Source organism: Carcharhinus amblyrhynchos, chromosome 26 (genome assembly GCF_965287045.1).
Source record: "Carcharhinus amblyrhynchos chromosome 26, sCarAmb.v2.hapA, whole genome shotgun sequence".
Taxonomy (NCBI): Eukaryota; Metazoa; Chordata; class Chondrichthyes; order Carcharhiniformes; family Carcharhinidae; genus Carcharhinus; species Carcharhinus amblyrhynchos.
Genome location: NC_137349.1, coordinates 21565369 through 21593163, shown reverse-complemented (window position 1 = coordinate 21593163; position 27795 = coordinate 21565369). Strand labels below are relative to the sequence as shown.

Sequence of the window (27795 nt, the reverse complement as noted above, 5' to 3'; positions counted from 1 at the left end):
AAACTCTTAATACAATTTCATACCGTCAAGTCAGTTCAGCAAATATATATCAGTACTTTAGCCATGTAAGGTTAAAGGTCCATTATCTTAAAATAAAATATATTTAGTTTTTAAAATTTATTCAAATAAAGTACATTTTCAGTCCTATAAATTCCCTACATATACATAGTAAGAGGTAAACAAATGATAAAACTTGAATATTTAGTAATCTGTACTGGTGCTGTCACAATTAAACTCTGGTGTTATAAAACATACAACCACTCGGCTTTTCTCAGCTATGTGTACAAGATATATTCTATGCATTAAAAAATAAAATGCTAGGTAGAAATTTTAAAAACTCATATCTGCAAAGTGCGGCGGACCTTTCCTTTATTTAAATCTAACTGAATACTGTCATAGTAACTTTGACAAGCAGTACACAATCAGCACATGTGGTTACAACTGCTCAACAATATCTAACTTATTTCAAAATTGCCAATGATGACTGGGTTAAAATTAAAGCTAATTTGTAAACATCTCCTCTAGGAAATATAGTCTTCCAGTCGAAATAAAATAAGGTTTGTCTAGGGTATATTGTACAGCGGTTATTCTGTTCTTTGTGTTGCCTGCAGTACTTGCTAGGACATGATGCCGCTAAGAAAATATACGAATGGCCTGTGATGCTGGTTTTTGGCAGACAGGGCACTTGGGCTCGGCTTTCTCACATATGCGGTTGGCACACTCCATGCAGAAGTAATTGTGACCACAAGGAACAAGTGCTGCAATCACTTCGCTTTCTCGGCAAACTACACAGTCACGGTTGTTTTTCTGTCTGCTTTCAGAACCACTTGAGTCTGTGGGGGAGCCAGATGTTGCTGAGGTACTCCCTGGGAGTGAAGACGATGAATAGCCTGGACTGTTGGAAAAGGCAGACAGGGATGTCTGGTTAGGTAGCCACGCTAAATTAGCTAAAGGGTCACTTTGCACACGCCTAGCCAATGGATGGTCAAGGGCACTGCCGTCAGAAATGGTGGGTGATACACGGAGAGTGGAAGAGCCACTAATGCTGTTAGTGCGTCTTTGGACAGTTGAGCTACCATTAAAGGCTTGAATTGGATTGCCATGCTCAAACGGAGACCATATCATGCTGTGAGGCCCACTAAGACAATCAATTGCAGGATATTCCAAGCCCACATCACGCTCATCTGAATTGACAGAAGTAAGTGATTCCCCAAATGTGAAGCCACCACTGCCTGTACTGAATGGACTTGTTGGACTGGTATCTGCTAATCTATTGCTGTAATAGGAATCAGTGGAAGTACTTCCCAAAGAACTTAGGCTGTCATTTCGAAAGCTAGCAGCAGGTCTGCGGGCTGGATTTGGAGCCTTGGACCATAGGCTTCCAGTAGTGCCGATGCCATCTAAGCTTACATCAGTTCCATTGGAGTGAAAGTCATTGTCTGCTGTTAAGTCAATAAGCACACCAGTTCTCATTGAAATATGAGCCTCAATTTCCTCTCTGGCCCGATCCACATTTTCCGGCATGCCTGTGACCTCAAAGACTGGTTCTTTGTCACGACTTGGAGTGACTATGTATGTATGAGTTGTTTGCTGAATCCGTTTTATGGTAGCTCCTTTGGGTCCTACCACAAGCCCCACCACACGATAAGGCACACGCACCTGGATTGTTGTCTGCCCTGGCAGGTTTGGAGGCCCTGCCACAGCTCCTGCCAGTCCGTTTGTTTTGTTGCGAGATGCTCGGATCATTGAGAAATGTTCTGCTGCAGAAAGAATCTCTCTTTTGGCCATGGCTACGTCCTCCTTTCTTCCAGTGACAATAAATACAGGCTCCTCACCTCGAACGGGGGTTTTTATGTACGTGTTTGTCTTTGCTCGAAGAGCCTTAATTTTGCAACCTTTGAAGAAAAAAAATTATGTTAGACAAATTTTAAAAAGTAGTGCCTTTATTGAAACGTATGGAAAATTGTAAATTACAGCAGCATCAGCCAGAGTGTCATATTTTGACTAACGTAGCTGTCCCCTCTAATTACCATCTGTGTAATAAAGCTCCTTTAATGACCCATGCATAATTTTTTTGTTAGGTAGGTTGGAGGTTGGCAAAGATGGTACAAGAAACAAAACACAAACATGATATGAAATTCCACAGCTTTGAGGAACTGAAGAAAGACTGTCACATAAGTGCTTGCATTAATACATTTAAGGCTGCTATGTCTTGTATAACTTAAGAAAAATGATTAAGCAAAACTTCTCTATAAATGAGACTTCCTGCTTTTAACGTGCTGTAATGAGCATGGAGATAGAATTCTTCCAATAGGATCACTATCTTGGGTTTACATTACCCAATGCATATACATAAAGAAACAACTGCTTGAAACCATGATCAGAATTTAAGATGCAAGCTTGCAAGCACAGTGATGTGTATTCATTCATGGATTTAAACCAAAGGCTTTTCTAAACATAAGCATTAAAACAAATTGTGTAGATATATCCTACTGCCTGGTCACCCCCACTATTGAAATTGCATGGTTAAAACAATCTAATTAGTCATTCTGTTCTACAATGCAGCATTGACGATATTGCACAAGTACAAGCTAGGTGCATATCTATGCTGTTGGTTCAATACGTAATCCAAGTGATTTTAAAAAAATGGAAACTGAATAATCCTGGCAGGAAGGTTGGCTAAGGCTACTGGGGAGACTTTCAACTAAAATGGTTGGGGGGGGAGGGAATCGAAATGAAGTGACTGGAAGCGCGGAGGTTGGCTCGCAAATAGAGAGGGATTGTTGACAGTATAAGAGGGAGGACAGACAGGTGACGGAGAAGGGGAATACTCAGACCGAAGGTTTGAGATGTGTCTATTTTAATGCTAGGAGCGTAGTGAACAAAGTGGGTGAGCTTCGAGTGTGGATCGCTGCTTGGAAATGTGAAGTGGTGGCCATTACAGAAACTTGGATGTCTCAGGGACAGGACTTGATACTTCAAGTGCCAGGTTTCAGATGTTTCAGGAGGGACAGGGAGGGAGGCAAAAGAGGTGGGGGAGTGGCACTGTTGATCAGGGATAATGTCACGGCTGTAGAGAAGGTGGACGCCGTGGAGGGATTGTCTACAGAGGGTCTGTGGGTGGAAGTTCGGAACAGGATGGGGTCAATAATTTTACTGGGTGTTTTCTATAGGCTGCCCAATAGTAACAGGGTTGTTCAGGAGCAGATAGGGAAACAGATCCTGGAGAGATGCAATAATAACAGTTGTTGTGATGGGAGAATTTAATTTCCCAAATATTGATTGGATTATCCCTAGTGTAAGGGGTTAGGATGGGGAGGGGTTAGTTAGGTGTGTTCAGGAGGGTTTCCTGACACAGTATGTGGATAAGCCTACAAGAGGAGAGGCTGTACTCGATCTGGTATCGGCTAATGAACCTGGACAGGTGTCAGATCGCTCAGTGGGAGAGCATTTTGGGGATAGTGATCTTAACTCGATCTCCATTACACTAGCATTGGAGGGGGATAGGATCAGGCAAGCTAGGAAAGTGTTTATCTGGAGGAAGGGGAAATATGAAGCCATCAGGCAGGAAATTAGAAACGTAAATTGGAAGGAGGCATTCTCAAGGAAATGTACCAAAGTAAGGTAGCAGATTTTCAAGGAATATTTGTCTGGAGCTCTGCACGACAACGTTCCAATGAGACAGGGAGGTTATGATAGATTACAGGAACTATGATGCACGAAAGTTGTAACAAATCTAGTCAAAAAGAAAAGCGTACAAAAGGTTCAGGGAGCTAGGTAATATTAAGGATCTACAAGAGTATACGGCTTGTAGAAAGAAACTTAAGGAGGAAATTAGGAGAGCCAGAAGGGGTCATGAGAAGGCAAGATCAGAGCAGGTAAGATTAAGGAAAACCCTAAGGTGTCCTACGAATATGAGAAGAGTAAAAGGATGAGATCCGAAGGAATAGAACCTATAAAATGTGAGTGGGAAAGTTTGTATAGAACCGGTAGAAATAGCAGAGGTGCTCAATGAATATTTTACTTCGGTATTCACGATGGAAAAAGATCTTGGTGGTTGTAGTGCAGGCTTGCGGCGGTCTGAAAAGCTTGAGTGCATGGACATGAAGAAAGAGAATGTGTTGGAGCTTTTGAATAGCATCAGGATAGATAAGTTGCCAGGACTGGATGGGATATACCCCAGGTTACTGTGGGAGGCAAGGGAAGAGATTGCAGAGCCTCTGGCAATGATCCTTGCATCATCGATGGAGACAGGGGAGGTTCCAGAGGACTGGAGGATTGCTGATGTGGTTCCTATATTCAAGGAAGGGAATAGAGATAGCCCAGGAAATTATCCACCGGTGAGCCTAACCTCAGTGGTTGAAGAAAAAGATCCTGAGAGACAGGATTTATGAACATTTACAGAAGTATAGTATGATCAAAAGTAGTCAACATGGCTTTGTTAAAGGTGTCTTATGAGCCTGGCTGAGTTTTTTGAAAATGTGACTAAACACATTGACAAAGGAAAAGCGGTGGATGTGGTTTATACGGACTTCAGCAAGGTGTTCGATAAGGTCCCCCATGCAAGGCTTATTGAGAAAGTGAGGGGGCATGGCATCCAAGGGGATGCTGCTTTGTGGATTCAGAACTGGCTTGCCCGCAGAAGGCAGAGAGTGGTTGTAGATGGGTCTTTTTCTGCATGAAGGTCGGTCACCAGTAGAGTGCCCCAGGGATCTGTTCTGGGACCCTTGCTGTTTGTGATTTTTATAAGTGACCTGGATAAGGAAGTGGAGGGATGGGTTGGTAAGTTTGCTGATGACACGAAGGTCGGAGGTGTTGTGGATAGTTTGGAGGGATGTCAGAAGTTGCAGCGTGACATAGATAGGATGCAAGACTGGGCGGAGAAGTGACAGATGAACTTCAACCTGGATAAATGTCTAGTGGTACATTTTGGCAGGTCAAATGGGATGAAGGAATATAATATTAAAGGTAAGACTCTTAGTGTCAGAAGGATCTTGGGGTCCAAGTTCATAGGACTCTCAAATTGGCTTCACAGGTAGATGTGGTTAAGGTGGCGTATGGTGTACTGACTTTCATCAATCGAGGAATTAAGTTTAGGAGTCAGGAGATAATGCTGCAGCTGTACAAGGCCCTGGTCAGACCCCACTTGGAGTACTGTGCTCAGTTCTGGTCGCCTCATTACAGGAAGGATGTGGAAGCAATTGAAAGGGTGAAGAGGAGACTCACAAGGATGTTACCTGGAGTGAGTGGCATGCCTCATGAGGATAGGTTGAGAGCTCAATCTTTTCTCCTTAGAGAGACGTAGGATGAGAGGGGATCTGATAGAGGTGTATAAGATGATGAGAGGTATTGATCAGATGGACTCTGAGGCTTTTTCCCAGGGCTGAAATGGCTGCCACAAGACGACACAGGTTCAAGGTGCTGGGGAGTAGGTACAGAGGGGATGTCAGGGGTAAGTTTTTCACTCAGAGGGTGGTGGGTGAGTGGAATCAACTGCCGGTGGTGGTGGAGGCAAAGTCGTTAGGGTCTTTTAAGAAACTTCTAGATGAGTACATGGGACTTAATAGGATTGAGGGTTATAGCTAATGTTTGTGCTGTCGTTTTTCTATGATTCTACGATAATCTGGAGTGATAACTTCCACGTCATGATGAAACAAGGCATTCATAGAGAACCAGTATCAAATAATTATGCAATTAGACGGTGAAATATAGGTTTCCAGTAGGTGCACATCTACCACAATTATTCAAAGCAAACCATTAACTGAAGAGAAAAGGATGATGCTTTATCAATACAGTAGACTTGAATCCTTAGAGTTTGTCATCACACATGTATTTATAAATACGACAGCATCTTAAGGATGTAGTATGTATTCTGAGTCCTAGCTGTTAGTACACACAAAGGGTGTTTGCATCATGTTGCGTTTAAAGCTCAATCTCAACATTTAATAATACTAGCGGGTCTCCCACTGAATTGCTCAGGTATCCTGGTACCAAGTGTGTGGATTCTAACTTTTATGACAGCATTACCACAGCTGCCACACGAATGTTTCATCTTTCATTCCAGCGCAGCAAATTTACTTGGGTAATATATCACAAAATTCAAGGCTAGAGCACATTAAATGTCACAATCTGATCCAGATGCATGCGATAAACCCAGCTGACAACGGTACGAAATCTTCATCTAAGGCATAATTAATTCAAAATTTCAACCTAATGGGGTAAAGGTAACTTTAATGGGGTAATTGCATAAAATGCTAAGAAAAAAATAATTTGTTCTATTGAGCATGGTGAAAGTACTCGGTCAAAGTAGTTTAAAGTCTTAAAGGGAAGCAGAGTTCAAGGAATTCCAGACAGCTAACGTCACAGTGTTGACTACAGAATGGTCATGAAAGAGTGCTTCATTAACACGTTGCTATGTTCAGGAACGTGGTGCAAGTGGGAATTCCTCTGGTAAGTATTTCTCAAGCTAAATTGTTCAACATTTAGAATTTGACTTAGAACTTTAAAAAATGGCAAAAGAAACTGCTAGCTAATTCAGGTGCTTAGTTTAATGGAAACTGCTCATCAGTGGCAGTTAACTGTCAATCAACTATAAGCAGTTGCCTGAATAGGTGTTAATTATGGTAGCAGGAAGTTGAATTCAAAGTTGTAACTTGGGTTTGAATCAAACTATACATAAATAAACACTATTGCTGCCACAGAGTGTGGCCATGAAAGAGTGCTTTGTTAATAGTAAAGTTGGGAATTCAGTGCTGAGGAAGGAGATATTGCTTGCTTTTTTACCTCCAGTATATGCTGTGTCTTTCTTTTGGCTGTAAGCTAAGTAATGTAACATCTAATTACAATTCCTAAGTTGGTAATAACAAACTAGATAAATTATAAATAAAGCCAAATAATCAATGAACATTAACTTAGAAAATAAATAGGGTTAGATAAACATGGCAAAACAGGTGATGTTACATAACTACATGGGAGTTTATGCAGAGCACTGCAATCCCGGATATCCAGCCTGAAGAACTTTGGCTCAGAGACATTGAGTTGGAATGCAGACATTACAGGGCATCAAGAATAAGGTTACCAGGATGCAGTCAAACCACTTCGATTAAGTAAAACTTTAGAGTCGGCCAACAGCAATTTAATTGGTGATGGGGGCAGGGCAGTGGAGGAGAATGAAAAGGAATATGGTAATGATAGCAAAGGCATAATCAGAGGAATAGGTACAATATTTTGCAGCTGTGGCTGGGACTTCTGAAGATTGTCTTATCTTTAGCCATGGCACCTGGCAGGCCAAGTGTTTGGGTACTAAGGGATATGGGGATTTGCAATAACCTGGTGCTAAGGTAGATCAGCCTTGATTTTACCAAATAGCAGAGCAAGGCTGGAAGGGTTAATTACCTTTCTCCAGCTCTTACTGCCAATAGCCGCCAGTGGTGGGGCAAAGGGAGTAGGATGTAGAAAAGGGCAGAGGAATATTGTATTCATGCAGAGCAGAAGGAAATCCATGAGAGGATTTAAACATGACAATGCAAATTCCAAATTTGAGCTGACATAAGTAAGAGTAGGGCATGAGGAGTAAAATTGACTTAATATAGGATAGGATGTGAGCAGGAGAGCTTTGGGTAAGTGTAAAGATGAAACTGCCCAGGTGAGTAGGTATAATTAAGTTCAGAAGCGACAAAGGCCAAAAATGGTTAAAGCAAAGGAGAACTCAGTTGATGTAAGTGAAAATATGGCAAGAGGAAAAGACAGCTAGAAGCTTCGCTCAAGTCAAATTGGAATCAGAAGCTGAAAACTCATCGGGTTCTGTCCTAGACAATGGTTGAGAAGGGATATGGAGTCAGTGGCAAATATAGGACTTGCGGGAGAGGTCCAAAACAATGGCTTTGTTCTTCCCAGTATTTAATTGGTGGAAATTGCAGTTTATCCAAAACAGGATATCAGACCAGTCTGACAACACAGACAGCAACGCTGTAAAGAAGTCAGATTTATCTCTGATGTACTGGGGTGGAGGATAATTTTAGTAGAAAATAATGATGTTTGAAAGCACGCAATGTGGTCCAGTCAGATCTATTGCTAGATGGCTAATCCAGTTGCATTTCAGATCATAAAGTTTTAAAGTTTATTTATTTGTCATAAGTAGGTTTATGAACTTAGTGTGAAAATCCTGAGACGCCATACTCCCAACGTGTTCGGTACAGACGGAGAATATAGCATGGCCAATGCACCTAACCAGCACATCTTTTGGACTGTGGGAGGAAACCTACCAGACATGGGGAGAACATGCAGACTCCGCTAAGATCCAAGCTGGGAATTGAACTCCGGTTCCTGGCATTGTTAGGCAACAATGCTAACCACTGTGCCACCATGCCACCCCATTTATAGCTGTGGTTTTGACTCCAACAGATAACAGTATTTTGCTCCAGTTAAGAATATCGTACGTGGATGCTTGTGTTTTAGCAGATCAATCGTTGCAGAATTATGGTGGCAAATGGAAAGTTCAAAGGTTAAATAGACAGTCAAACTCAAATCTTCCCATAGCTTACTTTATGACAGAAAATACTGAACAGCAGATGGATCATTAAACCCTTATTTCATGTATTAAAAAATATTCAATGGGAGAAAATTTAAAACTTTGATACTTTGGCCTTCATTGTGAGAGGTTTCAAATACAAGAGCAGGGGTGTATTGTTGCAATTATACAAGACCTTGGTGAAGCCACACCTAGATAGAGTGTGCAGTTTTGGTCTTATTCTGAAGGAGGATGTTCTTGCTCTCAAAGGAGTGCAGTGAAGGTTTACCAGGCTGATTCTGGGTATGGCGGGACCAATGTACAAGGAGAGGTTGACTAAGTTAGGACCGTTTTCGCGGATTCACGGTAGACCGCTGAGGATCAAAGTGAGGAGACATTTCTTCACCCAAAGAATGGTGAGCCTGTGGAATTCATCACCACAGAAAGCAATTGATGTCAAAATGTTGAATGTATTCAAGAGGTGGCTAGATATAGCATTTGGGGTGAATGGGATCAAAGGTTATGGGGGAAAAGCAGCATTAGGCTATTAACTTGGATGATCAGTCATGATCATGATGAATGACAGAACAGGCTCGAAGCGCCAAAATGGTCTCCTCCTAACTTCTATGTTTTTTACTAATGCCAATACTGATCCATGCAGAATTTTCAACTGTTTGAGAACAAGAGACCTCTACCTTACCCAAAGGTCCAACTTTTGAGCCAGAAACTGCTCTGGTCACGATCTTAGAAAGCTGAGGATTCTTGCAACACCAGCAACACTAAGCTCTGGTAATCTTGCTTTCAAATTCAGTTGTGTATGAATTAACATTTCTTATTGTGGAGCCTTGGCATTTGGAAAGACACGCTGCCAGTGATGTTCTTCACCAAATAAGTCTTCAATCAGAATACCAAAAAACACTGGTGTTTGCAATTTGCATGCAGTTTCATGAAAATATTATAAAGTCTATATTTGAAACAGCAGATGCAGCAGCATTTAATGCAAGCTGGAAGTGATACATTTTAATAGGAAGAATGAAGGGCAATATGAATGAAATTATACAATTTTAAAGGAGATAAAGTACCAGATACCTGGGTGTGGTACAATAATCTTTGAAGTTGACTGGACATGTTGAGATGGCTGTATGAAGGCTCCTTAGCTTTATTAACATTGAAAAAGGGTACAAAAACAAGGACATTATTGTAGACCTTTAAAGGGTTAGTCCTCAGTTCAGGACACTGCACTAGAACGGTATCAGGGATGACAGACTTCAGTTATGTAGAGAAACTGGAACTGTTATCCTTCGTGCAGAAAGATTAAGAGGAGTTTTGATAGGTGTTTAAAATCATGAATGTTTTTGAATGGTTTAATGAACAGAGTGACCAATGGCAGATGCATCAGTAACCAGATGATACTGATTTAAGGTGATTGGTTCAAAAGTGAAATGAGGAAACTTTTAGTTTCTTTTTACACAACAAGTTATGATCATGAACACTGTCTGAAAAGAGGGTAGATTCAATAGCAATGTTCAAGAGAACTGGACAAATATTTGAAGGAGGAAAGATAAAGGTCAAGCAGTAATGAGCAGAGGAGCTGGATTAATTCAATGGGTCTACCATAGACACACTGGGACTGTAGTATACCATTTTATAATTCTTTGCTATGCCCTAGGCTTCGTGGTACAAACTATCCCTGTTGCAAAATGACTCAAATCAATATCATATTAATACAGTTTATGAATGGAATCTCACTTTCCCATTTTTAAAAAATTCAAATGCCATGGTTTATTACGTAGATTTTTCTGCTCCTGAGACTTCTGCAACTGGATGACCTCCATTTAACAACTCATTTTAATTAACATTTCCATTATACATTATTACAAGTGGTCAATGAGTGTTATTTCAGCAGCACTTTGCCATTTTCTTACTGGGCTACAAAATAAAAGGAACAGAAATGGGAAAAAAAGACAATCTGTGAGAATCTTCCATGGAATCAGAGTTGCTGAGACTATGCAACTTCATATTTTTTTCTTCTGTAATGAAAACAATGAATATGAGCATTTGCGCAGGTTATCAAGGGGAAAAAAACCACTGCCAAAAATTTAGTCTGATCAATATGAATAACTGTATGACTGAACATTGTTATTTATGCTTGCGGATGGCATCAGGTTGAATTTAACGATTATCAGCGTTGTCAATATAACGCTTTCTTACTTTGGCACCCATCAAAAATGCAGCATATCCACTCGTGTTTTAACTTCATTGCTTTACTTCAAGCATTTTTAAGAGTCCATATCAGCTGTCCACCAAGTGCTAATTTAGTGCCAGATGGCAGTTATGTGCTACGTGCCCTATTCCCACTAAAATACAGACTAGAGAAACCCAAGTTCATTGGATTGATCGATGTAATTCCTAAGGATCACTTTATCCAAATTGGTAGCGTTCTATTTAAGGATTGCAGCACAATTTAGGTTCACATTCCAGTCCGTGCAATGCCAAAGGAGACCAGTTTATGTTATTGACATTCACATTTGATCATTCAAATATCCTACAAGTTTTTACAAAATCATAGAATGGTTACAGGAGGAGGCCACTGAGCTAGTTGTGTCCATGTCAGCTCTTTGCAAGACCTACGTCCCCACCCACTCCCCATAGCCCGACAGATGTTGTCTCCTCAGATAATTATCCAATTCCCTCTTGAAAGTCACCTTTAAGGCTGTAAGCTACAGGACTATGGGCCGAGGCAGGAAAGTGGGATTAGAAAGGGCACTTGGGTGTCCTCAAGCTGAGATGGGCCAAATGGCCTCCTTCAGTTCTGTATCTTTTCTATAGTTCTAATTCGTCTCCAACATACTCCTTGCAGTGCATTCCTGATAGTAACCACTTGCTGCATTAACAAGATTGTCCTCTTGTCACCTTTCATCTTAAATTGATGTATTCTGGTTACAGTATGATATCCTGTTTTCTGGCCCAGATTTCCCCAGAATCGATAGCTCCTCACAAACTTCACCCCACATCCCCTAGTCAGCTGTTCAAATCCAAACAGCACCCTGCAAACTGTTTATGTTCCACTTGATGTGCGTCCTTCAAATTTCAGCTCCGTGTTCATTGTGTTCTGTGAAATCCCTGTGTTCATAGCATCCTTTCATAGAATCATAGCATTCCTACAGAGCAAAAGGAAGTCATTTAGCCCATCGCATCAGCACTGATTCTTGACTAAACAACTTACCCAACTCCTGCCCCATCCCCATAGCCCCACGCATTTAACACACTAATGCTCCTAACCTACACATCTTGGGACACTAAAGGGGCAATTTAGCATGGCCAACCCACCTGCAGATCTTTGAACTGGTGAGCAAACTGGAGCACCCAGAGAAAACTCACACTGACAAGGGAAGACTATGTAAACTCCACACTGTCTCCAAGGCTGTAATTGAACCTGGGGCTCTGCTACTGTGAAGCAGCAATATTAACCACTGTGCCACATGCTGCCCTTCTCATTCATGCCCTTTTTCAGGATCTAGCACCATGAGTATTTGAAAAGCATTCACTGCCTGTGGATTTGAATGTCAGAGCTTCATGGGGGACCTTTATGGCATCTCGAAAGCCTCTGCACACAAGTGCATCAAGGATGTGATGGACACACTCTTTACAAGGGCAAACAAATGCATCAATTTTGACCAGATCAGACAAGCCAGAATGCAAGAACCATGGAATTTGTCCAGATTATTGGCTTTCCACAGGGTGCCACTGACTGCACTCATAGCTCTCCAATCCATGTGGCATCAAGGATCATAGTTCAAGGGCCTCTACTCTCCAATTGTTCAGCTGGTCTGCAGCCACACGAAGCACATCCTATGTTCCTGGGGAGTGTACATGACTCATGTGACCAAGACACACTCAGCTCCCTGCAATTTTGAGTGTCAACATAGTAAGAAATCTCATAACACCACGTTAAAGTCCTTTAACCTGGTGTTGTAAGAATTCTTACTGTGTTTACCCCAGTCCAATGCCAGCACCTCCACATTTTGAGGGTCTACAGACTACAGGGCTAGCTCCTCAACAACTGGGAATATGCACTGAAGATGTGGCTGATGACACCAGTGTGGAGGTCAGAGTGTAGCTGAGACCAGATACAACGAGCCTTATGCTGCTACTTGTATTTTCATTGAATCAGAGAATCTTTACAGTGCATGTGGTCACCATTTGGCCCATCGGGTCCATACCAACTCTGGACAGAGCATCTTAGCCAGGCCCTCTCCCCTGCCCTATTCCCTGGAACCCCACACATTTACCATAGTTAATTATTCTAAACTACACATCTTGGGACACTAAGGGGCAATTTACTACAGCCATTCTACGTAACCTGTACATCTGATTCCTGGGATGGCAGGTCTGTCATATCAGAAGAGACTAAGTGGTTAAGATTATATTCAGGGGTGTTTAGAAGAGCGAGAGGGGATCTCATTGAAACTTGTAAAATTCTAACGGGATTAGATTCAGAAAGAATGTTCCCAATTGGGGGCGGGCATAGTTTGGGGATAAGCGGTAAACCTTTTAGAACAGAGGCAAAGAGAAATTTCTTCACCCTGAGAGTGATGAATCTGTGGAATTCACTACCACAGAAAGTAGTTGCGAACAAAACGTTGTCTTATTTCAGTAAGAAATTAGATATAGCTCTTGGGACTAAAGGGACCAAGGGGGAGATCGGGATATTGAATTCAATGATCAGCTGCGGTCAAAATGAATGGCAGAGCAGGCTTCAAGGGCTAAATGGCCTATTCCTACTTCAAGTTTCTACGTTTCCATCTTTGCACTGTGGGATGGAGTCAGAACAACCAGAGGAAATTCACACAGACACTGGGAGAATGTGTAAACTCCACGCTGACAGTCACCCAAGGCTGGATTGAATCCAGGTCCCTGAGAGGCAGCAGGGCTAACCATTGTGTCACCATGCCATTCCTGGAGCCATCATGGAGCAGAGCATTGGGGTGCTCAAAATAAGGCTCCAGTGTCTGAACTTATCTAGTAGAACCTTGCACTACAGTTCACACTGTGCTGCATATTACGGTCATTTTCTGCACCTTTCAATAGGGCACTTCAACAGGGGCAGGAATGGCTCAAAGAGGAGATTGAGGAGTGAAGATGTGATAGGACATCAAAGTAGATGAAGCAGCAGTGGTCCTGACAGGCGAAGCAGTTGAGCACAATGCAATGGCGATTGCCAGATGAACTCAGGCTGCACGCAGTCACCCAACTGATGACATGGGCCACTGAACATATTACTTCAACAAGCATTGCTCTCCCAACTAGCTGCTGCCTTTCCATCCGCACCACAGACATTTAAAACTGGAAATCGCCAGGAGAGCTGATTTATGCAGATATGAATTCAAAGTTTTTCTTTATATCCCAATCAATATTCTAGAACTGATATTTTACTTGCCCAACATCTGAATCCAAATCCCCCTTGTGCAAGTGTAGCATATATGTAAGTCTGCAGGTGTATATAATTTACTTGCCATTTCATTAACATAAATGATCCTTGGTTGAAACTAAGTTAGCTGAATAGGGTAATAGGCATCTCTTTAGTAGCTAATACAGCATCACAATGCACAAGTGCAACAGGTGAGATTGAATTCTGAGAGTTTTGTGCAAAACAAGAGTGTCAGAAGCTTCGAGACAACTGAATGTTTATTCTGTGGACACACAATGTCTGGTGAAACTTGAATTTTAAAATGGTGGATTTCATATTCAGGTGATGGATGGATGACATGAAAAATAGATGCCTGTAATAAAGCATTGTTCCCAGTGTTTTCACGCAGTGACATCATCAAAACCTCCTCAGCCAGTCAACCTCCTGCAATACAAAGTTCTCAGTCCTAATCAGCTAGGCCTCTTCACCAAACTGCATTTTAACCTATACCAACTTCCTCAAATCCTCTATCTCTAATGCCTGACAGACAAAGCAAGTCTCTAGTTTAATTTTTCAGAGCTCCATTGCTGCAGCATTGCTCAATCGCATCCGTCAATATTGCTAAATTTGTTACCTTTATGTTTTCAGAATCACAGATAAATCACCTGCACAACTGGACACTAATATCTCTCAATGGACTTGATTCTCTTGCGCATATATCTGCACAAGCGTGAAAACTCCAGCAAAACCTCCAACTGCGGGTGTTGAGCGATCAGCATAAACAGACAGATAATGCAAAAATCAGTGGATAGAGAGACAGAGGTGGACTTAAGAACCCACTCTTTACACATACCAATCTTCAACAATTATTTAGGTGCAACTTGGAGCTAGTCTGGCGCCATATTCTACAAGTATGACCTTGCGGCACTGGCACATTCATCACTTTTGAAAATGCAGACTCATGCCAAGATAGAGCCCCACAGTTACTGATTTGATACCTCATTTTAGGAACATTTATTTGTATGCGAGCCTCGCCACTAAATGGACTATTCCACCAGTAAGAGTATTGCAGATCAAGTAGATTGTTATCTTCACCAATATTCTCCCCAAAATACTTGCAGGAAGCAACAATTTCACAAGCAGAAATTTGGTCAGACTTTTCTGCCCACTGGCCTTGAAGGCACTGATGCAAATTTCAAACACCCTTTATCTTTCCTTCCTTTGCAGGCATGGTTGAGATCAATTGAGTCAGCAAGTTGGAGAAACTGGGCCCTTCCTGCCTTTCGTAGATGTACTGAACCAAGGCAGCCCAGTGTTTTGTTGCTATTATGATTCCGATTCGGTTGCTTGCTCATTAGGAATTCAATAATGCACCACTGAATTTTTAAAAGGCTCTCATTTGGGCAAGACTAAAACTTACACAATACTGCAAATATCTGAGACACGTCATGTGGACAACATGAATTCTGACTCAAAGTAAAGATACCAAACAGAAATCATTTACACTTTTGGCGCAAGTCAAAAGTTGCACCTGAACTGAGGATCCATTTACTCTGTCTCAAACACACTGAATTTCAACCTCAGAGTCTCCCAAACTTAAGAGAGATTTACAGTTCTCTCAAGTGTAAAATTGTGGGTAATTTTCTAATATGAACTTCACCCACTAGCAACTGGACTATGCCAGTCTAAACCTAACTGAGGAAGAGCCAAAAGACAGACTTCTCAGCATTATCTAAAATCAAATGTGTCAAAAGTAAAAGAATGGGATTTTAAAGTCATACTATTGATTACAGTACGATTGCAGAGGCAGCTCAAGTGCATACCAACAATTGTATGATTATTTCAACACCATTCCCAGCAAAGTCAAAGCATTACCAAATCATAATGCTAAAGACCTCAGCAGATCACCAAATCAAACTCGATTAGTACAAAAAAAGTGTTAAAACGTACATTAAATGAAAAACATTAACATAACTTACTGATGTATACATTATATCGTTAAGTACATATTAAAACATTTCATGCTGCACAGAACTGGTAATGAATCCCAAAATAAGTCTCTAACACTAATTATCTGATCAATTTCAAGTCAACTTCAACTACAATTCCATAAATGTCATTGTTATCATTAGAAACATTCAAAATGGCAAAAGGCTCCTTAAAAGCAAAACAATCCGTTTATGGGCATATCTTAATTTATGAAAATTGGTTAGTTATAAATACACAAACTCGGCTAAGCAGGTCTTGCCTGTAGCTGCTGCAGTCCTAGCATATACATTTTCTGCTTAAGACTATATCAAATAGGATTTCTACCACAAATGTCTTGCTGAGCTATAATCAAAAAGATGTGCTTGGCTACTAACAATTTAAAAATTAGCAAGTTGAGCTTCACAATTTTTACTGTGCTGTTTAAAAGACATCCAAAATGTTTCAACTTTCCCCTTCTGCAAATTTTCTTCAGCTAAAAATTTCTCTGGTTTCACCACTTCCATCTTTCTTCCCCTGTAATCTCTGCCAATCACCTTCCCCCTCCACTAAACACAATAGTTAACTCGGCATCTCACTATACTTAAACGCTCAAATGTACTTGTCAACTGACTAATGTGGCTGTATGCTGTCAGATACAATGGGACTATCATAATATAGAACATCACACCATTACCCTGACTAAAACTACCACTTTCTTGGACAGCAGAAACAACTCAACCTTTCAAAGATCAAGACCATTTACTGAGTTGTTCCTGCCTCGGAAGAACTACCAGCTTTCCCTACTTCCCTCCATCCTCGTTCTCTGCAGTTTTAGTCTTCACTTTCAGCATAATGATCCTTGAAGCTTGCCTCTCTCAATCATTGCCTATCCCAACTGCTGATCACCCAACTTCACATCTTCAGTGAGGACTTAATGGCGCAGTGGTATTGCCACTGGATTCGTAATCTAGAGGCCCAGAGTGATGCGCTGGGGACAGGGTTCAAATCCCACCATGGCAGCTGGTGAAATTTGAACTCAATTAATAAATGTGGCGTTATAAAGAAAGTCTCAGTAACGGTGATCTAAAACTATTGATTGTCATAAAAACACACTGGATTCACCAATGTCCTTTAGGGAAGGAGATCAGCCAGTCTTACCTCATCTGGCCTACATGCAACTCAGGCCCACAGCAATATGGTTGATGCTTAACTGCCCTTTGAAATGGTATGGCAAGCCACGTAGTTTAAGGGTAATTAGAGATGGGTGAAAAATACTGGTCTGGCCAGTAACTTCTACACCCTATGAAATTAATAAAAATCTCATGCTGATCAGCACAGTTCTCATCATTTATCAGCCACGATTCAGTGGCCTGAATGATTCATACTTGCCTGAACGTTATGGGTTCTCAAGATTCCCGTTCCAATGACTTGAGCAACATAATCAACAGGCTAACTAAATCGTCAGAAGTTCCATCTTTTGACTAATATGTCAAACGTGAGGCTTCAGCTGTCCTCTTGCCCTGGCTAATATTTATTCCTCAACCAATATCTTGCTTTCACATTGCTGTGTGAAAATGGGTGGTTGCTTCTTAAAACACTTTGGGATATGCTATGGTTGTGCAAGTCTTTTCAGCTTCAACTGTAATTCTTTCCATCTCTGTTCATCTTATCTTTGATGCATCCTTTAGCTCCAAAATTTCAGACACCATTCTCTCCTAACGATACTACTATCTCACCTCGCTAGAAGCCCTGTTCACATAATTAATACAATTACTTAATTATGCATTCACTTTTCTGCCATTATCTGTGCCACTCACATTCTCCCACAATAATGTCTCCTCTGCAATGCAGACATTACACTACTTCCAACAGCTTTGCCTTCAAGCTTAAACTCCTGTCAATCTTAAAGGTTTGACCATGGTTTTGCCCTCCATTATTTACACCCTACTCCTTGCTGACCTCATCTGGAGGCAAGGGATCAACCCAAATGCATGATGGTAATTCCTAACTCTGCACATAAATGTATATACTATACAGGCCTAGACTGTTACTGCATTCTCCAACTGCAACGTCAATCACATCTGGTTAATTTGCAGCAAACTTAAGTGTCAACAAAGCCAAATCTTTGGCATAAATCAGCCCACATTTGCCTCTTACTCCACCAACTTCCCTGGCTATCATCTTAAGACAAAATCATTGATAGTCTACTTCAACCCAAGCTCAACTTCCCCTTCATTGTCACTAAGAATTTATTTCATCACAATAACTTAGCTCATCTGCCCCCACCATCTCAAAACACCTTAGTTCATTAGTCACCATGATCCATTTTCTTCCAGGTAGCTAATTTAATGCCAATCCTCCATAAATTATAATCAATATGATACCTGGCCTTAATATGTAAGAGTCTGGTGATCTAAGCTTTTTCAAACGCCACAAGATTTTAATATTCTAATATTACTCCCCCCCTCCTCAAATTCATCCATGACCTTAACCCTAATTTATAATAGTGAGGTCCAGCATACTGTGGCTTTTTTGTAATCCTATCAATTCGCTCCAGTTCACCAGTAGTTGCCAGACAACATATAGAATTTCCTCCACCTCTGCAACTTCACTTGTTAATTTCACAAGCCTTCTCCACACCCTCTCACTCTCCCCTATCCTTTCTCCACTGTCTCAATACATCCTCATTAATTTAAAATGTTTTGAGGTGTCTTACTGCACAGAGTAGTTTTCACGTTTACACTCACCACTCTCATTCTTCCCCGAAGATTCAGAGTTGATGTTTCAAATAGTCTTGGCTGGCTGCAGGGAACTCACAGTAAGAGGGAGTGAGGATTCCTCAGGTGTACAACAGCAACCTTTGCATGTAGTTTCCCTTCCCCATGCACAAAACACATTTAGGACCGTTCACTACATAACTAGAAAGAAAATGATAGTGGTTCAATGCATACTTTAACTAGAAAGTATATTTTCTTTCTTCTTGTTGGAAATAAATATAATGACAATTTTAAAAATTACCCCATCAAGAAAATGCTTTCAAAGGACAATGGATTGCAATCAATGAGTTAACTATAATGAGGAGTGCAGCACATTCAATGGGGTTATATTTAAATTATAAAAGGTAAATGCATTTCTTTTTATCTTCTTAAGCAATTACAGTTCAATGGCCATGGTGAAATTGTGCAGCTTTCAGGTGCAAAAGCAACAAGTGACCTTCACATATTTCAGTCAACTGCAAAGAATGGACGATAATATACCACAGTAATGGCACACAAAGTTTCAGTTGCGATGATAGATTGGATAGAAACCCATACAACAAACACTTTCTGCCAATAAAATTGTGATATGATTTAAAACAAATAACATTAATGTTATGCAGAGTCTTTAGGAATAAAGTACAAAATAGTTTCAGCATTTTCTTGCATATACCTAGATCATTCAATCCTCTCCCAACATCTACAAACCTGATTTCTCACTCCATCCTTAGCACGTCACTGCGCAGTGATGGTAGCATCTTTACCTTCTAAACTAACTTTGGAGATTAAAATCAATGACTCTTACAATTACTATATAGCTCAGTCAAAGCAAAGATTCGGCTTTTCTTCACAATATTTTCCAATAGCTCCTTCGTCATCCTGTTTGAATTATTGACCTTTACAGGTATACCATTTCCTGCTGCAGTAATTGCAAAAGTTTCCAAAACTACTCACATTACTCAGCACATATATCATTGTACAAATAATGACAAGGTGGTCAAGTCTACGAAAAGCCACATTTCACAAGCACTGATAACAGACAAAAATGCGAAGCTTTGCAGGGCACAATCCCATATTATATCATTATTTTCCCTATCTACCCCTTACCAAACTCAAATAATACAGCCACCTGCCAAACTAAGATGAAATCAAATAAAAACATTAAGTGCTGAAAGGACACAGTGGTTATCACTGCTACCTCAGAGCATGAGCGAGCTGGGTTCAATTCCCAGCTGCATGGGTTTCCTCCCACAGTCTGAAAGACGTGCTAAATTTTCACAGTAACTTCATTGCAGCGTTAATATAAGCCTACTTGTAACTAATTAACTTTCATCTGTTGAGACTCAATAGAGCATTTGATCAAATACATTGAAATAATGACATTAAAATGATTCATGCACTCAAAATTTATCCCATTTGTTGGTTTCACCAAAATCCTTCAACATGCAAGACTGCAAGTTAGCTAGTACACTAATACCAAATTAATACAATTCCAGTTGAACATTATCAGGAATATTCAGTGCTGTCCAAAAAAAAAGACAATCTGCAAAACTGAAGGCTGAAATATACCAAAGGACATCTCCAATTCTATTGTGGTAGCGCTTACTTCATGTTTAAAGGCTACTGTGTAGATTGGCTGGAAGTTAAAACCAGAAATCTTTTAACTTAACCACTGTTAACCACCGATGACTTAAGTGTTGACTGTTGAGTAATTTTTGAGGATACAATGATTTATTGAAAAAGCTAATACTTTAAAATAGTGCACCGTTTAATTTTGATGAGGAGAATCTCAAAATTGCATTATCAGTTTTGTGCCTTCTATATTTACATTTGCAATGTGCCCCCCACCCTCAAACGATAAATACAGGTAAAGAAAAAGAATAAGCTATAAAGCATGATTAGTAACTTGCATTCATACATAATCAGATCTATTCTTCAGATGTTAGCTATTTTTAACTTGCATCAATCTTTTAATGAAGCTTCTGATAGTTCTCCACAGTAACAATTATACTTGAACTCAAAAATCCAAAAGTTAAAAGCATATCATGCTTCGTGCATAACATTGTGATGAGATGCTTTTCAAATAAGTTTAAAAATTGGGAGCAAGAATGATGGTAAAGAATCCCAAAACAATTAACTTTAATTAGTAAGAAAAATGTGTAAGCACAGTTCAAGATATGTTTAACCTGCAGCATAATTTCTGAATTCATCTTTAATGCACACTTAGTGCATTGAGGTTTTTATTCAAAAAAAACTTACTAGGACATTTATTTCAATATACTAATTGTATTAATGAATGAGAGTGGTGGCAGCAGAAACAGTCAACATGCATGGGCTATGGGGATCGAACTGTGGAGTGGGACTGAGTGGATTACTCCAGAGAGCCAGCACGGACCCGATGGACCATATGGCCATTGGGTCCGTGGCTATGAATATTTGTAACATGTTGTATTCAAAACAATTTTTTAAACTGTGCTTTTCAATGTACAAAGGGCATCATTGCTGCTGTATGGAGCACTTCCATTTTAAGGATTCCATCAGTATTCATGAATATCTAGCCATTGGACAGATGCAATATAAAGCTTTCCTTTTGCTCTTCCCCAAAAATATACTTCCAATTCAACTATAAGCGCATACTCATTCTTTCTAACATAGTGAGAGAGGATCCCACTTCATCAATAGCCATCTTTGTCAACAAAGTCCATAGGTAATTTTATGCATTACTGCTAGGCCACTCCAAATGTCATCAAGCCTGCCCAAAGAAATTTTCTACAAGAATCTTTACAGCTTCCACCACAAAAAAAACTTTCAATTTTTGAAATCAAATTCAGATTTCAGAGATAAATGGATAAACATTCTAAACCAATTCGCTACACTAGAATTTTAAAACGCCAGTTCACAAGTTTGCTGTGAATGAAAAACCTTCGAGCTCTATATTTCTGACAGTCGCTTTCATGTTTTATTGAAACTACCATACTCAAAATAAGATTCTACTACTCATTTAAAATAATTACAACTGCAATATTGTTTTTCCTCATATTGCAATTTGCATGCTATTTCAATGCAGTAAGGAGATGTGTGAGCTACACTGAGTTATAGTAACAGTACTAGCATGATAAGACATCACTAGAGTCAGGTTAAGTACCCAAAGCACGCTGCAGAGGCAAAGAAACCGACCAAATAGTAAGAGAAATACCATTACATGCTGACTGAATAATGATGGGAGGTTTAGGTTGTTGACCAAAGGCAAGATTCAATTATTTTGGACATTGTTGAAAGATAGGAAAGTTGAGGGTTTTTGGAAAAAAGCACATGAAGCAGTGACAGTGGGAGACTCAGCTATGTTACAAAGGAGACAAGACCATGGAAGTGAGGGCAGTAATTTCAAAATTGGTGCATTATATTGTGCAGAAACTGAATAAACTGGGAAGAGCAAGGTGACTGTGGAGCTGGACAGGAGTGTTTTGGTTAGGCTGCAACTTGTAAAAATGCTGATGAAATTGAATGCTGGAGAAATCAAAATCATGGATAAACCTCGCACCAGCAGTAAAGTTAGACAGAAGTACACATTTTAAGTATGACAAAGCACACCAGTTTAGGAATATGGGATTAATTTTAAAATTACCTGAAAATCAAAACGTTTTCTTGTTCAACTGAAGAAATTGTGCACATTAAGCCCCATCATGCCCATTTATAAAGTAATTATCCCAAACTGGGTTTAAGCACACATATGAAAGAGTAAATAAACTATGATGCTTTCTGAGGTTGAATAGCCTGCTTGTTGACTCAAGATTCGCATGGGCAATGCACAGCACACATGCTTGTGCAACATACACTCCTGCAGGTAAGGCTGTCAGAAGAGATTTTTACAAATAGGCAGAAGTATAAAATCAATCCCCTTAAATAAGAGTTGCAAACCAAGCATCCATCAGATTGTACTTCCAGCCTTTATTAATTTATAAGACCCCCTCCTCACATAATTAAACTTCCCAAAAGGAATTTTATACAATAATTCCATTTGAAAAATAAAGTTAACTATATTGACATATACATTTTAATTACAATTTTAACCATCACAAAGCTGTGGTGTCCACAAATTGTATTTGATGTGCAAGTGTAAATAATGCTATGGCTTCTATTACAAACATCAGCTCATGAGAACATGGAGGACTGCTGAACTATGGACATGAGAAAAATGAAACATGAGAAACAGCAGAGGTCTACAGAACAACCCCTGCTCCAATAATGTGCCTTAAAAGCATTTCCAGATGTGAAACTCCTACTGCTGTCGCATACAGTAATTGTTTTTAACCACAGTAATCCATGCATCGTAGTTAAGGTTGTCAATTCAATACATTTATTGGTTTACATTTTGCTATGAGCAGTTTCCAGACCCTGTGTTGAAACTGCCCAAAAGTCAACAGATGAACGCTCATCAAGTTGCACAGACTGTCCAGGTGCCAGAGGTACAAGAATGGTATTCCAGCTAACTGTGCCATCAATCCCTCTCTAATATATTTTTAATTTAGCGAGACTCTCATTTTGACTTTGCAGAATGAAGTCCAAAGATCTATAAATGCAGCAGATGCTGTGACACAGTCAAATCGTTCAGTCCTGCTGCCAATTCAGTTCTTTTATTGGTAGTAATTTTACACAGTTTAGGGTTGTGTGCCCAGACCCAGTGATTTTGAACAAACAATTAACTTCTGAAAAACTTGAGATTGTATTCATTGCCGAATTGAGTGGGAAAGCAATTTAAATTACTACCACTAGCTAAACTGTTCTTTCACCTAGTAATAAGATATTCTGATCTCTATTACAAATAGGCATTTTGTTTTAATGTTGTGAATCAATACTGCCAACAATAAGACTTCAGTTTATACTAAGTAGAATTAAGACAAATTTTAATTTCTATCTTCCATGTTGCTGCTTGGCCAAGATCACAGCATGTAGCCTGCACTCCTGAATCGCCTACTAACAACTGTACAATAGCAAACATGATTGACTCTATCGACAAGTACCTTTCCTTTTCTGTGGGTGGTCTCTATCCCAATCCATTAACTGATGCTAAATAAATTATAAAATCAAATAGCTGTAATTTCATTCATATCTCAGGATTACTAAAACAGTACTCGTCACCCACTTTTACTTCAAACCAATTAGGTGGAGTGAAAAAAAAGTAAAAGCAGAGTAAAGTTCAAACCAGAGACCTAAACTGCTTAGTTGGAAGAAGTACATTTGTAACAACCAGGGTCATAATCTAAATGGCAGCTCAATTTCTAATGCTCCACTGAGACAATAGTCAGACAGCTTTAAATATGGGAAATATACAAACGCAGTACAACTCTCACGAGTGTTTTAAGGCTTTAGCTATCCTTCCTGCAAAACAGAAACAGTTCTATTAAAAACTGCTCAGTATAGAATTGACTGGGAGGGTCACAAGTTAGATCTGCAGTAAGAATGCATGTGTAGAAATGTTAGTCACCCTAAATTTCATCCCAGGATTTGGGAATGCATTTGGGAGAGTGGTTTGTGTAAAGGGAACAAACATAACTAGTCTGTCCACTGCCACACTATTCAGTGAATCCTGCTGGATATTACATTATGGGAGGCCTAATCAAAGTCAAATGATCTTCTCTCCTCTTCCTCCCTAGAGAAATAGCCCCATGATACTCACCATCTGCCTCACATAGATCTACTTGGACGGAATACCAAAAAGAAATCTTAGAACTGTATCACTTTCAAGGGAACAGCAAAAATATTGGATGGGGAGCAGGAATAATTTATAATAGCATGTGGTCCTTCTCCCCAACCCCCACAGATTTGATTTTTATATCTTTTAAATGAAAAATTGTATATAAAAAAGCAGTTTTATTTAGGGAGCACAAAGCAACATCCTATGCAGTAGTACTTCCTGAAAAAAGTTAACTGCTTTTGTATAAAATTCAAAACAAGAGTAATCCAATGATGAGTGGCTTTAAGAAATATATGCCTCAATTTTCAAATGATCTTCTCCTGATTGTCAAAGTTTTCTCGGCTTATATCAACTGTAGCCAAACCGAATTCCGTCCTCTGTTCTGAAACTGCGAGTACAGAGCCACACAACTCCTGCCACTTTCCCCCCATTAGAAACCGTTGGCCTTGTTTATAAGACATGAAGCTGCCAATCTATTGCTTTCGTAAAGAAATGTGTAATAAGCATAAAATGATGGAAATAAGGTTTAAAAAAGAAAATCATGAGGGGAAAGGGAAAAATTCACAAGTGGAAATATAATCTAAACAGTGCACTTTCCAAAACATCCAAAAGAAAGTATCAGCACAGCTGACTAGGGCATTTCTTTGGGAAATACTAAACAAGGCTGAGCTAGCTTGCTCAAGAGATCACTAAAATCAGAAAGAAAGCCATTACTCAACTGGTAAGGGTTGCATAACCTGGGTGGAAGTTACCCACCATCTCAGCCAGGTTTACCAGTGACTGTTGTAGGCTTAAAGTAGTGTACTTACTCTTGCAATAGAAAAGTAAATAACGTCAAACAAGTTAATTTAAACTCTCAAAGCCAAAGTGTCATAACTGGTACAAGAAAGATGACAAAATTCAGTTCCTGGGGATCACTGAACATGCTGATGTGTTTACTTAGATGGAACCTTTCATATGAAGTGCACACATGTCAAAATGTTCAACCATTTGGCAAGTATATCCAAAACCTGAGCCCAAATGATAGCTGCCTCAGTTTCCCACACTTGATTATCACTTTATGATCCTAACAATGTATGTACAAGCATCAAGTAAGTGATGGCCTGTCAAGCTCAAATGTGATAACCCTCCAATCAAACAACCCAACAGCTCTCTGTTTAGCCTCAATGAAATTGCTCAGCTATGAGTATGATGGTTGGATGCCGTACAAGATGATGAATGGGATGGATAGGGTAGAGGTGGAGAGGCTCTTCCCCCTCAGAAAGGACAGTAGGACTAGAGGGCACAGCCTCAAGATGGGGGGGGGGGGGGCCAGTTTAGAACGGAGTTGAGGAGGAACTTCTTCACACAAAGGGTGGTGAATCTCTGGAATTCTCTGCCCGTTGAAGTGGTGGAGGCTGCCTCGCTAAATATATTTAAGACACGGGTAGATAGGTTTTTGATAGGCAAGGGGATTAAGGGTTATGGGGAGAAGGTGGGAAAGTGGAACTGAGCCACTTCAGATCAGCCATGATCTTATTGAATGGTGGGGAGGCTCGAAGGGCTAGATGGCCTACTCCTGCTCCTAATTCTTACATTATGTCAGATTCCATCAAAAGCTCTTACAAGATTCAAAAAGGGAATAAAAGAGGAAAGGGATGGGAAAATTGAAATTAAAACTTCCAAGAAAGCAACCATTTATTTAGCACTGGATATAGAGAAATTGCCAAGAGTTTCTATACTATTATGTTGCTCGAGTGGTCTTTAAAGAAGTCATGCATACCAAGATCATAAATAACAATGCCAATATCATTCATTAGCAAAAAATGTAAAGTGATGGGAGTTTGTTAGTGAATATTTTCTACAAAATTTGGTTTAAACAATTTAGCCGCCCCACAGTGAATGAATAAATACATTTTTCTACATGAAAACAAAGATTTAATATATTAATAAACATTTTCAAATTACAGTATATTGCTATACAGGTTACTGCATCTCAACATAAAAACAAAACTATATTAAATTAGCGTTTACTAAATACAACTGTAAGGCACATTTAAATATGCAAAATTGCGCAAAGGCTCAGCAAGAATCTTACTTTGACCAAGACGTTAATTTTTATTAAAGTGAGCCTTTAAATTGTAAAAAACGTTCAAATGCCTCAAGTCAATTTTACTATCTAGAGGAATTTTTGGAAATTAATCTATTCAAATTATGGCAATATTTGCAGCCCTGGAAACAAAAGCGAAAAACGTGAAACACTTAAATCAATCCCAGACTCCCAGCACTACAGCCTATGATGTCAGCATATAAATCAGAGCATGGCTTGATTCCTGAACAAAGGAAACAATGAACCAGTGAAAAATCTGCCTCCATTTACTAAAAAAAAATGATCACCACCTTCAATTCCAACACAAAAACTTATACTTTCTGCTTACATGATAGTACTCAAATAAAATTGTGTTTTTGAAGTTAATTTTCACTTAAATCTTACACAATAGCCAGTTCCCACACAGGGTTGAATTCCGAATATCCATCCACCAAGCTTGGGTGTGTTTTATGGGGATATATACCAATAAAAAAAATGGAACCGTCCCACTTTCCAAATGAACAATCAATATAATGAAGCATTTAGGGTAAAACGATATTTTGAGAGCAGACTGCAATGGTCAAAGAAATTTACGATGTACGTCGGATGGGGATTTCGTTAGTGAACGTTCCAACGCTTCATCTGCGGTACTCCATCCATGCAAGCAAGTCCTGCACACACACACAAAAAGCTATTTCTGCCCCCTTTCGCGCCACCCCACACAAAGGAACTGCGTTAAACCCAAACTAGAGACTCAACGCCTTCCAACACTGCAGAATAAAATAGTGAACTATCAGCTCCTAGTGCAGTCAATCGAACCATATCGACAATATACACACTTTCGAAAGATGTGAGATGAAAGCATCCTTTGGAACCATTCAAGAATAAGACAATGCATCTCCCAACCCCCATCCCAACACATTCTCCACCATAAATCTCATGCATAAGGAAGCGTTTTGCCCTCTGTGTTCTTTCCGTGCTTTGTGAAGTTTCCTTCAAAATTTAAATGCAAATTTTAAGTGTTTGCTTTCCACTGCACATTGCCACAGCCCTTTCCTTTGTGCGATTGCTGCTTTAAACTATTTCCACCTTCCCTTGGAGTTGGCAAAACTTTTTTTTAAAGAAGGAAAAGGAGTGGTTTTTTTTGGTCGCTTCCTCAATGCGCGTCTTTTACCTTGCCTTCCGACGATCTCAGCCACATGCTCGGAGCTGGGCACCGGCACACACTCGGTCATGTTGACGCTCTTCCTGCGCCCGGGGTCCCCGGGCATGGTGAACAGCGGGGGAGGCGGCGGCGGCACCAGCGGCGGGTGGAAGAGCGAGGCGGCTGAGTGCGGCAGCCCGGCTAGCCCATTCATGCCGCCCTCATCCTCCACCTCCTCCTCGTCC

The 27795-nt window shown here is 40.0% G+C and overlaps 1 protein-coding gene across 1 annotated transcript; it reads right to left on the bottom strand.

Annotated features, from left to right (window-relative positions):
* LOC145358746 (RNA-binding E3 ubiquitin-protein ligase MEX3C-like) lies at positions 1-27795 on the bottom strand. Its single transcript, XM_080213003.1, has 2 exons — positions 27581-27795; positions 1-1895 (listed from the first exon to the last, which is right to left on the bottom strand). Exons 1-2 carry the CDS (start codon positions 27762-27764, stop codon positions 634-636), a joined length of 1446 nt encoding a protein of 481 aa, XP_080069129.1. The 5' UTR covers positions 27765-27795; the 3' UTR covers positions 1-633.

Bases quoted from the DNA above. Each gene is read 5' to 3' on its own strand.
- LOC145358746 (XM_080213003.1), bottom strand. From the start codon at position 27,764: ATGAATGGGCTAGCCGGGCTGCCGCACTCAGCCGCCTCGCTCTTCCAC. The intron at 1,896-27,580 runs GTAAAAGACGCG...TTTTCTTCAAAG, and splicing joins TGAGATCGTCGGAAGGCAAG to GTTGCAAAATTAAGGCTCTT.